This window comes from Neopelma chrysocephalum, unplaced genomic scaffold (assembly GCF_003984885.1).
Source record: "Neopelma chrysocephalum unplaced genomic scaffold, ASM398488v2 Primary Assembly neopelma1_22b, whole genome shotgun sequence".
NCBI lineage: Eukaryota > Metazoa > Chordata > Aves > Passeriformes > Pipridae > Neopelma > Neopelma chrysocephalum.
Genome location: NW_020897690.1, coordinates 1,889,548 through 1,903,180, shown reverse-complemented (window position 1 = coordinate 1,903,180; position 13,633 = coordinate 1,889,548). Strand labels below are relative to the sequence as shown.

At 35.9% G+C, this 13,633-nt stretch overlaps 1 protein-coding gene across 1 annotated transcript in view; it reads right to left on the bottom strand.

Moving 5' to 3' along the window:
- Window positions 1-13,633, bottom strand: part of DOK6 (docking protein 6) — a 246,076-nt gene that overhangs the window by 149,131 nt on the left and 83,312 nt on the right. Inside the window, exon 2 of the mRNA XM_027677997.1 lies at window positions 2,736-2,843. Within this exon, the coding sequence (XP_027533798.1) occupies window positions 2,736-2,843 (108 nt within the window). The remainder of the gene's footprint in view (window positions 1-2,735; window positions 2,844-13,633) is intronic.

Here is a 13,633-nt window from a genome sequence, read left to right as displayed (position 1 = left end):
TTTTTCATTGATTCTCAGAGTTCAGAGTTAATCTTCAACTTGCATACTATATGCCTTCCTTATATTTTGTGAGTGAATGAAGAAATGGAGAATTTCAAAACAGGGCTAACAGTTTGCACTGGCTAGAAATAAATATGCATTTTGAACAACTTCAAAATATAACAAACCGCTAAACAGGTCTAGAAAAGAAAGAGAATCAGGGTATTTTTATCCAATACCAGCAATCAAATAACTATACTTGATCCTACAGCGATCTACACTGTTCCATCAATAGTTATACTTGATGACCATTTACAAGTCATGCACATCCACTTCACCACTATTTCATTTATTGGAATGAAGGCAACTGAGGAGAATAATCACTATGTAACAATAAAATATCCTTGAAAAAAAAATTAAGCCAAAGAATAAGATTCAGGATTTCTATTTTTGAATATATACCTTTAGAAATGATTTCATGGCTTTATTTGAAAAATGGGTACAATCCAAGTGAATGTATAGAATTATTCTTTCTCTACAGCCAGAAGCCCATTATCCTTTTAAATAGGAAAGAGTATTCATTTCTTTCTCGTCCCACTCATTTTGCTCAAGAAGTGGAATAAGAAGGAAAAAAGGGATGAAAAAGAGTAACACCCCTCCTTTCCATTTTGCAGATGGCTGCTCTTTCATCAATACTACAACGTTCACCTGCATCTGTATCTATGGTTATTTTCTTAGCTTCTCAAACAATTCTTGTATTTCATATTATTTTTCTACAATGACAACAGTTGACAAGCAATATATAAAGTCTGAGTCCTTTTCAAAATAAAGTATACTATAGGCATAACATGCTCAAAAAAGAACTAAAAAAAAAAATAACTTCCCCTAAAGGTTTCTACAAAAGCTGTGGCCATGTTGGAAGCCCATGTTGGAGCAGGCTCCTGGCCTGTGGGCCCATGGAGAGAGGAGCTTATGCTGCAGATGCCGTCAGGACTTGTGATTCCATGGGGTACTCCATGGAGCAGACTGTCCCTGAAGGACTGCACCCTATGGGAGGGACCCATGCCAGAGCAGTTCATGCAGAACTGCAGCCTGTGGGAAAGACTCACTCTGGAGTAGTTTGTGGAGGACTGTATCCCATGCGAGGGACCCCATGCTGGAGCAGGGGAAGGGTGTGAAGAGTCCTCTCCCTGAGGAGAAAGGAACAGTAGAGACAATGTGTGACAGACTGATGGCAGCTTCCATTCCCCATCCCCCTGTGCTACTTGGAGTGGGGAGAAGGGAGAGAAAATCGTGCATGAAGTTAAGCTCAGGAAGAAAGGAGGGGTGGGGGAAAGGTATTTTTAAGATTTGATTTTATTTCTCTTTACCCTACTCTGATTTGATTAGTAATAAATTAAATTATTTCCGTAAGTTGAGTGTGCCTGTGAAGGTAACTGGAGACTGATCTCTCCCTGTCCTTATTTCGACCCACGAGCCTTTCGCTATACTTTCTCTCCCCTATCTAGCCAAGGAGAGGAGTGACAGAGCAGCTTTTGTGGTCACCTGGCATCTAGCCAGGGTGAACCCACCATAGCTATAAACCCAAACCATCCCTTTAAAGACCTATCATTGTTACATTTTGAAAGCAAAAGGTTTTTTTTTTTTTAATTTATGTTGAAGGGAAGAATCACTTTTGTCCAATGTGGACCGCCTCCACAGAGGGAGCAAGCACTGACATTGTAGTACATTAGTGAAAGTGCCGATAGTGTAGTACTTGTCAGTCTTAAACCCAGATAGCAATTGAATGTAAGAAGTTGGATTTTTGTCAATATGAAATTACCAGGGCTCTTTTTCTTACAAATATTCCCAGGATAATTGCCTGGAATTTATTAGATATACATTTTTCATTTAGAAATACCATAAGGCTACTAGAACTTAAAGACCAATTTGTAGTTTTATGATGAAAACATCAGATTTGCCTTCAAGAGATCTAGGCTTACATCCACACTTTTTCACTGCTTGCTGTGTGGCCCTTGGTTGAGTCTTCTTTGTGTTTCAACTTGACAGTTTTAATGTAATATCTAACATTGACATGACATAAGCTAAAGACGACTTGATAGAAGACGATAGTACAAGCACAGAGCCCTGTCCTATTTTAGGATTAACTAACGTGAAGTCTACTGACAGACTTTTGGGGGGGACTGATAACAGTACTTTACAAGACAGAAAGAAGAACCCATGCTCAAATATCTTGTTTCCCATCACAGAAGTGCAGGTGACAGAGAAAGCAGGGAGTATCTCACTCAGTGAATCCCATCTTCTTACTGCTAAAAATCCTTGTTGTTGGCAGACCTTGTAAATCTCGAAGAGTTCTCGGAAAAACCTTATGTATTCAATGAGTGTCACCATTACAACTGAGGCATTTAGCATTTTCAGAATTTGTTCAATACTTAGTTAATAAGTACCGATTAAATATTTGAATAGGCACCCAATTTTACACACTCTCAAACTGCTAATGTTTAAATAAAAAACCCCACATTATTCTGTCACTTCATGCATATTGAGGGTTTTGTGCTCATCTGGGAAAAAACAGTGTGATATCTCACCTGCATCACTGAAACTTAGAGACATTTTACTGTGCTTTTATTGTCAGGATTAGGTTTTCAACAAGACTCACTGTATTGTTTGCAAGCTAGACATACCAAGACTACACTCTTCCCAAAGATGAGTGGTAAACAGACAATGCTTCAGTTCACCAGAAAGACACGACCTACCTTGTGAAAGTTCCTGAAATATGCTGCCTTCTCATCTGGAAATTTTTCTAGCCTCCTGGGCCCTTTACTGGAAGCCTTCTTGAAAACCAACCAACAACGCCTGAAAATCTGCAAACAAAATCAATGGATTCTATTAGTTTTTTCTTTAAAGGTGGACAGTAAACATAAATGCATTCAGTTACATAACTGACTTAGGAAGATATTTTAAAATGACAAATTCTGGAAAATTCTGAGAACATCAACAATTTCTACACAAGTATACCCAATTTGTCTTTTTATACTTTTTGACTGTCAGTCGTTTGTAGACTTTTTTGCTTCAATTTCTTTCATGAATGCCAAATTTGACAATTCCTGAGATGTAAGTAAATCCATGAACTTTGAGTATGAAAGGAATTGTAAGACTGTCTTTAGAGAAAGTACTTTCAGAAATCACTTCACACATTTCTATCTTTCACATTTGTCTGTGCTCTATTTCTATGACAGTAGTGATACCATTGAGAAACACTTGTTGCAGCTTTTAACAGAACACAGGAATCAGCAGTCAGCATCACCTTGTGCACCCAGAAAAGAAAACACAAGGTTGAAGTAAGCACTAATGTGACCATTATTGGACAACACATCTAGTTCTCTCAGTTCAATGACAAACTTTCTAAGGAAAAACTATGCAGATTATTAAATATTGAGAACATGTAGTGAAAAATAAAATCCTTCAGAAAGTACAAGGCAAAATAGTATTATCCTCTCATTTTAATGAGAAACACACTAGATTTTGCTTTAAAAGCATTTTTAAACAACAAGGGTACTTTATTAGACTACCTACCAAGCATGTCACTGTATTGCCGTAACCGGAATTTTAAAATAAGGATTGAATTATCATATAATCATACATTTGCAGTTCAAAGAGAAGCTGATTAATGATAAACCTCTAGACTATATTATGCAAGTAAGAGATTAGATATTAATCTAGTTTTATAATCTATGACAGCAGTTTACCTCATTATCCTATTCAGTACTGGCACAGCTCTATAAACAATACCATACAGAATTTTATGTTATTAATTCAAGGATATATTGAAAAAAAACCCAAACCCAAAATACTAGGTAATGATTCCACCAGCCATATGTGAAGAGCCTTATTTCTGTATAAATTCTACAGAATTTAATGACACAGCACAAGAAATGCAGTACTATTTAATTTGAATCAACCATATCTCCCATTATCAAAAAAAAAAAGAATTAAAAATATCAAGGAAGTACGAGCAGGGAGTTTTCCCCTCAATGTGATGCTGTTTAAACTGAGTATGTGCAGTAAAAATATAGTGTCATTAAAATAATTAAGCTTAATTAACCATGTTATGATATAATAATACTGACCCTATACTGTTGCCATTACCTCAGATGAATGTTATCAGTCAAAATGAGTGTTTTCTTTTAAAAAACTATCATTGGACTACAGTATCAACACATTTAATTATGAAGACTTCTGGAAGAAAACATAGCATTTTATTAAATCCTCTGCAAGGATATGGCTTACAAAGCATACAACTCCTAGGCTTTTTCAACTAAGGTTGTAAAGTGTCAACTGTACAACTGTACTTCCTGTCTCAGAAATTACTTCACCTAACCTGGGGAAAAGCAAAGACAATATCATATTTCCTGAAAAAATGACATTACACTATGAGACATCATAAACCATCTTTATTAGATAGTACTTTCTTTAAATAACATCTAGGCAGTGTTGCAACTTGACTTCACCAAAGCTACAGCACTGCTCCCACAGTTATTTCTTGATTAAACCATATTAACTACACAATGCTATAGAGTGAAAAGCTGCACACACAGGTATAGAATACTTGCACTATCTAGACCTTACTAAAAGCAATAGCACCAACTGTCCAAAGCAGACATATTTATTAATTTAATAAAAGTGTCACTTTTAATAAAACTCCTGGCTCTTCTGGGATCTTGGATTTTTTTTTTAGTCTATGTGTATTTTTGGTTCATCTGTCTTACTCTGAGGAGAAAGTTCTTTTTCAAGGTAAAACCCACTCTCTTCATTTCATTTTCTTGATTTTCTTATTTTCATTATCTGTCCTTAATCGTTTACAGTCTTTAAAAAATTCTCTTTAGAAAATACAGAACAACCCAAGGCCACATCATCAGTGATGGTGGGTTTTAGCATAGCCATGGAATCCTCATTTTACAGATTACCTGAATTTTGGACAGCTGGTGATAATGTAACAGATATTTTATGTTAATTAACCAAAATTTTTGTAAGGTTGGTAGGAGTTGGTTTTGGTTTTTTAAAATATATATGTACATATATGGCAGAGTCATATTTCGTTTTAATGCAAAGTACGTTAGATCCAGTGCATTAGAAATATCTCTAAAAAACGGCAAACTAGACATCACAGTTGAGGAGTCAGATTTCTCTCTGTGAGGATGAGAACATTTTCTGGATAAAGGGTCATCTAATGCATACTCCAAAGCATTTCCTTCAGTGACAAACGAGAAAGTTATCCTGAATGACAGCTGCAGTCTTTTTTTCAGTGGATATCAATTCAGGACAGTGTGAAAGTGAGTTTGAGGGTTTGCAGTTAAGCTGATGAAATTCTAGAGGAAGAACCTCATTAATGGGCCCTACAAAGTATCCATGGAATTCTAGGGCTTGATGCTAGTTATCTTTAAGGATGCTCCTTACCAGTCCTTTCCCCAAATTTCAGAACTGGGATGAATTCAAAGGCTTGAGCACATAGACTGCAGGAATGAACAGCCTTTGCTTGTAAAGAACACCGAATAGCAAGAGTTCCATAAGTCTATCCTTTAAACTGTTATGGCTTCAATTTATTGGCATCTGTTTTTTCCAGACCTTTAGGAAGAGAAGAAATCTGAAGAATGAAATGGCTCAAAGAGGACTCCTGATATGGTATGTACATACACCAAGGTACATCCTTGAATCTGGATTTTACATTTTTAATATAATTTTAAAGCTGGTATAAACATATAGAGTTCCACTGCATTTCAGCAACCCTTTACTTCATTATACCAACAGAAAGTTTGTATTTCAGTGTTTGAAAAAGCATTAGCATATGAATTTACCTATAAATATGAATAAATAGGTGCAGATGCGAGCAAACAGCAAACAAATATTTGCCTTTCATAAGGCACCTCATTGTTATACAAAAGCCTACTCAATTATTCACGAACTGTGAGATAGTCTTTTATCCCTGGCCTACTTTAGGATGCCATTGGCTGTAATCAGAACTTCTGAAAGACTTCTAAAGTCCTCAGATAATTGGGGTAGCCATTGTGAGAGAAATCAGCATCAGCCCTTAAACAACAGAGGGAATGAGAACCAGTCAGTGTTGTCTTCATAATACTTAGATATTTCCTGTGAGATTTAAGTGTCTGTTTTCCACATATGCATAGTTGAAAAAATGCCAAATATTTGATCACTTAATCAGGTTTACATACTTGGATGAGCACTCACTGCTCAAGGAATACGATTTTAAAATTTTGTATTGAGGGTAAACAATACAAATGGCACCCTATGTTGCTTTTTTAACTGCAGAAATTCAGAAAGATAGCATTAAGTACATGTTATTTTTAGGTTTTCTTTTATTACTGTGTCAATCAGAAGGACCAAAACTTGTTCATTACAAACTTAAGAAGGATTCTATTGAAAATACCTGCTGAGCCCTAGGCATAGCAGAACTTCTTTAAACAACACCCTTCCTCTCTGAATTTAACGAGATGGGCAAAGCAGAATAAAATATTCCTCTAGATCTCGTTACCTTCTGTGCAATTACGTATCAGTAAGCCATGGCAGTAACCCAGCACTCTTGTGGTCTAGTGAGAACTGATTCAGTTGTCCATCGCAATAACATATGGGAATGATACTCATCACAATGTACAAGCTTGCAGGGGACAGTAGTCTCTATTCCTGAGGATGGACCCTGAATAGGCTCATCTCATTAGTGAGAGAAAAGGATTCCAGACCTGGAACAATATAACCTTACCATCCCCTAAAAGATTTCTGAAATCTTTCCAGTCAGAAATTTGATTCTCAGTGCTAATCCATTTCTATTAATCTTCAGAGACCCTTTCTTTTATATTTTACTCAAAATGCTGTAAAAGATCAATTAATTATAAAGTCTCTGCATAATCTTCTTTTTGTACTTTTTCTTCTGCTTAATTCAGTACTCATCTCACCTTTCCAGCATGATCATATTTTTTAATATTCTTGACTAATTTATGCAAAATTTTGGCCTCTGAATGGACCATTACATTTCATGGTCATACCATACAGTTATGTTTTATTTTTCCCATAGTTGTTCATAATAAATCCATTAAAACACATATTACAGGAAATTCACTGGCTAAATTTTTTTTTCAAAAAGAAGAAAAACTTTTTACTTTTTCTAAAATAATTTAAAATAATAGGTTTACAGTGGAAATCTTTTGTATGATTATCCATTTTTCTGCAGATTTCTAAAGCCTTTTCCTAGGCATTTGCAATAGATGCTTTTCAGTTTAACATTTTTTTTATCCACAGCTGTAGCTAATAAAGCTTTGCCAGTCATCAGTAATATTTAGAGAAGGGATTTTTATTGACAAGTCTCTACACATTACGCCAGAAATTTCCCTTCACACTCAAAAAAAAACCAATAGAAAACCAGAAACAAAAAAATAACCCCTCATTCATTTTTTTTTTTAAATAATGACAAAAAGGAAAGTTAAAACATTATAAGCCTTTTTTCCAAACCACTTAAAATGCTCTGAAATTTCCCTGCCCCTATTCAAAAGACAGGACAAATGACAGCTTTCTTGGGTATATTGGAAAACCATCTAATTTTCTGCCACTAGCTCTAGAAACATTTGTCTCTTGAGAGAAGCAGCAATGAGTCAGCTCTTAATTACTAACAGAAACCATCACTGACCAGGACAGGCACTGAAGCATCACTCATGGGGCTTTTTGCTAGCATAACCCATCAAATTGTTCTCCCAGGAAGACAACTACATAATAATATTCAGTCCTGCATTTACATCTCATTATCTGCAGGAAAGGCTTGTTGATTTCTCCTCCCTGACTTGCCATGTGCAGTGTTCTCCTGTTAGACAAGACATCTGCATTGTATGCATTAAAAACACTAAAATATGAATATGTTCAAATTTACCTCGCTAGTTATCTTCATTAAAAATGGATATTGTTTTTTATGGGGTATGTGAGAGAAATGCAGTATGTTGTGAGCTAGAAAAAAAATCTATTCACAACTTAAAAATGTAGCATTCATAGTAAGAAAAATAAAAATAGTTGTCACAGTAAAGTCATATTTAACCATTGTTTTGACACCCACTACTTTTTTATTTTTCTGTGCGTATTTGGCTAAGGGAGAAGAGACAAGGGGTGACACCTTACTGATTCAGTGAAACTACACTTGTCATGCATTCAAGTAAAATTTAAGAGAAATTGAAAAGCAGTTATTATCTGTAAAAAGGCCCAGGAGGAAAATGGGAAGACAAAACCATTCATACCTCAGCTGAAGACCAAGTTACAGGATCTAAGCTACTGCTGAATAAAGTCAACAGAAAACATCCCAAACCACAAACGAAAACACCTCATGGTTGCAATCCACATGCTTAGTGCTACCAATACTTTGGACTAAGAATGCAAAAGTAAGTACTGTTGTAAGAAGGCTTGCCATCCCTCCCGCACTTAGGTTTCTGGGCATCATTGAAATCCAGTTGCCCTAGAAACTGTTTTCCCTGTCTTGAACAGGACTGATCTCACGGTCTACTTTTTGGAAATGCAGTTCCCACTGCACTAATTGGGTGCATTTCAGGTGACATATTTGGAATCGTACGAAGAAGTAAGAGAGGCAGAACACTACTGTACAGCACTGAGCTCCCGAATTAGCGCAGAGGGTGCAGAGTGGCAGGGAATTGAGGCCAGCTCCTGCTCCTTTACCACACTGCTGGGAACTCCCATCTCCCAGCAGCAGAGCAGATACTCCACAGTCATCTGACATCCACCCCACAAACAAGAGAGGCAAAACCAACCCACAGCCCTGCTCAGAAGCAAGAGTTTACTTGCTTCTGTCAGCAGCTCTGGGATGTGGGACCACGACTTTACCACAAGATACGATAAGCCTTGGGAGTTTTTCCTTTTTTTCAATTGATTCTAACTTTCCACCTGCTCTTGCCTATTTCAACACATTTTCTTCAAACATTACCAAACTATCTACCACAAAGCAACCACAATTAAAGCAAAGCTGTTTAAACTGTAAAGTCAGGATTAAAAAAACCCCACGAATATATCCCAAAAAGATCACTAGTAAGTTCTTTAATAAGAAATGCAGTCTGAAAGTTTGTTATCAAGAATATTCTACAGGGAAATATTCCTCATATATGATAACCTTGCATGCATCCTTGAGCTTAATTTCATCATCCATTAGCAAGGTTAAGCTTTAGTTTACTGAGCTTGTAACATGACCTTCTGCAACAATACAATTTGGCCTTAGATCATTTTAGTGCCACAGTTCGAATCCTAAAATTTCTGATAGCATTTTTTATTATTGCAAATCTGCTGGCATTTAAAGTTAGGAATTGAAGAAATGCAGAAACATCTGCTACAAACTGTTTCATCTAAGTTAGATCAATCCTTGTGGGCTTGACTGTAGTCTAAGAATTAGGATGGTTAGAGAGAGATGATTAGGGACAATTCACGCAGTTATAGTATACATACGTCATCTTTCTGCTGCCATAACACGCCATTATAGATTCATATAGATGTCTATAATATACTATAATTTACGATATTATAGTCACAGGTTATACATGTAGCCCATAAAAGGATTTATTTTATTATTAGAGATTTATGTGAAATCAAAGTACACCATAGCAATTTTCCAACTATTCCTCTATTAGCTAACCTACTCTGTGTATAAACACTTTAGTTATGGAATCTGAAGTCTTTTTTTTCTGTGTTTAAAAGAGAGTGGAGCATACATATCTGAACAGATCTGCATGTTGTATTTGTGTGAAAAGTGTTACAGAATTTTATCAATCCTTAAGCACCCACAGCTTAAAAACTCACCACCGTTACTTTGCAGGGCAATTCAAGGACAGAAGGACAGTCTGCACAACTAACACACTCCAACTTCATAGCAGCCTGCAGATCAGCAGAATTTATAACTTACATCTGAATTGATCTTATAGTTATTAAAAAAAATCAGTTCAAGTAGCCATTTCTTTCTGCTTCTGCATTTCTGACTCAGTTTTGGTCACCTAACTAACTGTAGTGATTCTTTTGGAGGAAAGCTAATACTGCTTGCTTCATGTCTGCCCTCAGAGTTGATGACAAAAAGCCCTCAAAGCCAGAACAAAAATTTGGTTTCAACAGTTTTAGCATGCATCTAGCAGAAAAATCCCAGATCTTGCAATACTTTTAAAGAAATTATTATGCTCAAGAAACCTCAAGCATTTCACTGAGCTTAAGCTGAATGTGCAGCATCTACTTAGGAGCAATCATGTAGCCAAGTTCGTATTTCCTTCTACAGGTACTTTTCTAAACGTAATCAGAAAAAAATACCAACAGAGAAAGTTATGGTTTCACAATACTTTAATATTAAATTTGAGTAACTTCTCAAACTGAACTGGAGTAACTACCTTACTTAACTCATCTGAAGTTTTTTTAGTGGAAATACCAGATTTTCCCCCCCATTTTTTACTAAATTTTACTTTATTTAGTTACAATTACACAGTCCACTTGAGTATGACAAACCACAAAGAATGGTTTGATATTCTGCAATAGAAAGCAATATTTACAGAAGAAAAGCTAGAACTCCTTTATTTTTCATCCTATAAATATACACAGAAATAATGGAAATATCACTACAGTAGAGCATTTTATGGACTCTTTCACAGATAAACTTATTAAACTGAAACACAGTATCTTTTACATGTGTTAAGTAGATAGTCATTAGTTTGTTCTTGAAAAAATTCTAGGTATTTAATGTACCTACAAGGGAACTGAATGCTGAGAAATAGACAGTTATTGAGATAGATTTCTCATTTACATCTCTAGAAAACAAAATTCAGACCTTCACACACAATCTGAAATAAGACCCTTACAACTGAAAAATGGTATTCGTCTGCTCAGATCCTTAATACTTTATGTTAGGAAAGCAGGGATTTGTGAAAGCAAGTGTTAGAAAAATCAAAACCAAGCAACAGAATACCTTAAAATGCAGCAGAGCTTCAGAACAAAACTGTAATCACAAACCTCTACTCTATACTACTGAGGGACAAAAACTCAAATAATTTTTACAGCTTCAATTTAGAGGGTTACAAGCTCAAATTTATCTTCAGAATCCAAAATTATTCCCCAGGTTTACATCAGCTAGTATTCTAACATATTATACAATCACAGAATAGTTTGGGTTGGAAGAGGCCATTAAAGATCATCTAGTTACAATCCCCATCCTCAGCCCATGAGCAGGGATACCTCTGACCAGACCAGCTTTCTCAAAGCTCCCTCCAACCTGGCCTTGAACACTTCCAGGGATGGGTATCCACAAGTTTTCTGTTCCAGTGCCTCATCATCCTCACAGTAAAGAATTTCTTCCTAATATCCAATCTAAACCTACTTTTTTTTTAGTTGAAGCCATTCCCCCCTTGTCCTATCACTAAATGCCCTTGCAAAAAGTCCTTCTTCATCTCTCTTGAAGGCCCTCTTTAGATATCGCAAAGTGCTCTAAGATCTCTCCAGAGCCTTCTCTACTCCAGGCTAAACCACCTCAATCCTCTCAGCCTGTCTTCATAGCATGACATAGTGCTCCAGTCCTCTGATCATCTATCTTTACTTTTCTCTACATTATCACACAGAAATGCACCTTAGTAGAAGGATCACAGTCCTCAGGATGCTGCTGTTTTGACTGATAAATAAGCAGAAACTTTGCTTTGCATGGGATTTAATATAGCTGAGCACAGCACTAAGTCTAAAGCACTTTCTGCAAAGAAAAAACAAGAGATGACTGTTAAGTGCCACTGTATATTTATGTAGGTGTACAATTTTTAACAGCAATCGATCCTCAAAGTAGAATAAGGAAAGTTAGAGTCTTTTATTCTTCAATGCATTTTGTCATTTCAGCATATATTTAGAAAACCTTGCAAATTCAGCCACATGGATATATATGGGTGAAAGCTCACTGTAAGTCACTATAAGTGACTGTATTAAATACCTGGTCACAGCCTCTGGTACACATGCATGCATGAAGTGTATGCAATATGTTTATATTGTGACACTAACCAATATATAAATGACAATGCAGAAGAAAAGCTCTTCAAATATACTCTGATGCACTGTACTACAGAAGAGGTACAGATTTTCAAAATGACATTTATCCATGACGTATCATATCATATCATATCATATCATATCATATCGTTCAATAAACCTCTGAAGTATCAGACTGTATGAATCAATCATATTGGTTTCCTACAAATCAAATACAACCTTTTTTTATGTAGTTAAATATTCTGCTTTGACTCCCTTTTAAGTACTGTGACATGTCCTCTAGATTTTATGGAGAAATTCATCTTATATAGAAAATAGGGTGTTCTGCAAAATGAAGCCTGCAGTAGAGTTCAAGCAGGAAAATACAAATAGTAATGTTCAAGAGGATGTCTAACATCAGTGATGTTTTTTCTGAAACTTGATCACCTGCATTACTGTAACCTATAGGTTAAACCTCCTCCTGCCAAATAGATTTTAATAGTTTTAGTAGATGCTAGCGTGCCCCCAAAGACCTTCATTACTTCTTACTTTTAACTTAACTGAAAGGAAGGAAGATGAATTCACATCTCATGGTAAGCAGAAATAGTTAAAAGAGTTAGCAAGAATCCTCTGCAGCAGAAACTAAATGGATACAAAAATGGAGTAATTCAGTGAAATTTTCTGCAATATTTATACACAGAACTACCTTGAATTTTTAAAGTAAAAAATAAAAAACAAAATTAAAAAAGTCAAATCAGGCACCCAAAAAACAACATAATTTCCTCTGGGTCTTATAAGTTTAAGAGGAACATGCATGAAGACAGAAAGATACATATTTCAAATCCTGCTTCATTCATATTAGCGATTTGCTTTTGCCACTCTTATGATACTTCTTTTACTATATTTGCTGAAAATCTGCTTAAAGATGTTACCAGTCTGTTATTACAATACATCAATATTGCACCGAATAAAGACATAATCCAAAGCAATAAAAGGATGAGAAAACAAGCACTTTCACACACAACTAAGAGGATTTGAAAGAAAAAGCTATAGCCCTTAGCTCTTGTAACTACCAACACCAGTTCTGTTCAGCTTTACAACAATTTTTTAACAGAGAAAAAAGACCTTTTACTCAAAGAAAACTAGCATGAAATAGCTTCCCTGAGAACTCAAATGCAGCTGGTGTGTTACCTTCCCAGACAGGATGTCCTGTGGGGAAATATGCTACTACAGGGGATTAGGAATAATGTTGTTATGACCCCAGGGAAATAACATAGAGGAAAAGCAGATGGTTTCCAAATCCAGACTTCTGAAGTCCAAAAGACCACTCCAAATTCCCTGCTCTATACCTGCAATAGGTCTCAAAAAAGTCTGCCATAGAAGTGTCTGAGAGACTCACCCAAAATTTATTCAGGTAAATTGATAGAAGCCATGCCTTCATATGCTTTGGCTCACACCCAAATCAGTAACACTCCATGCATCATAGATCAAACAAAAATTTCTTTGTTAGAGGAACTATGGTCATCCCAGCAAGCTAATATTATTATCCAAGAGCAAAAAAAAACCCTCAAAAAAACTTTCCCAACCCTCCCTGCACTTCCACTGATTATTGTTGATTATC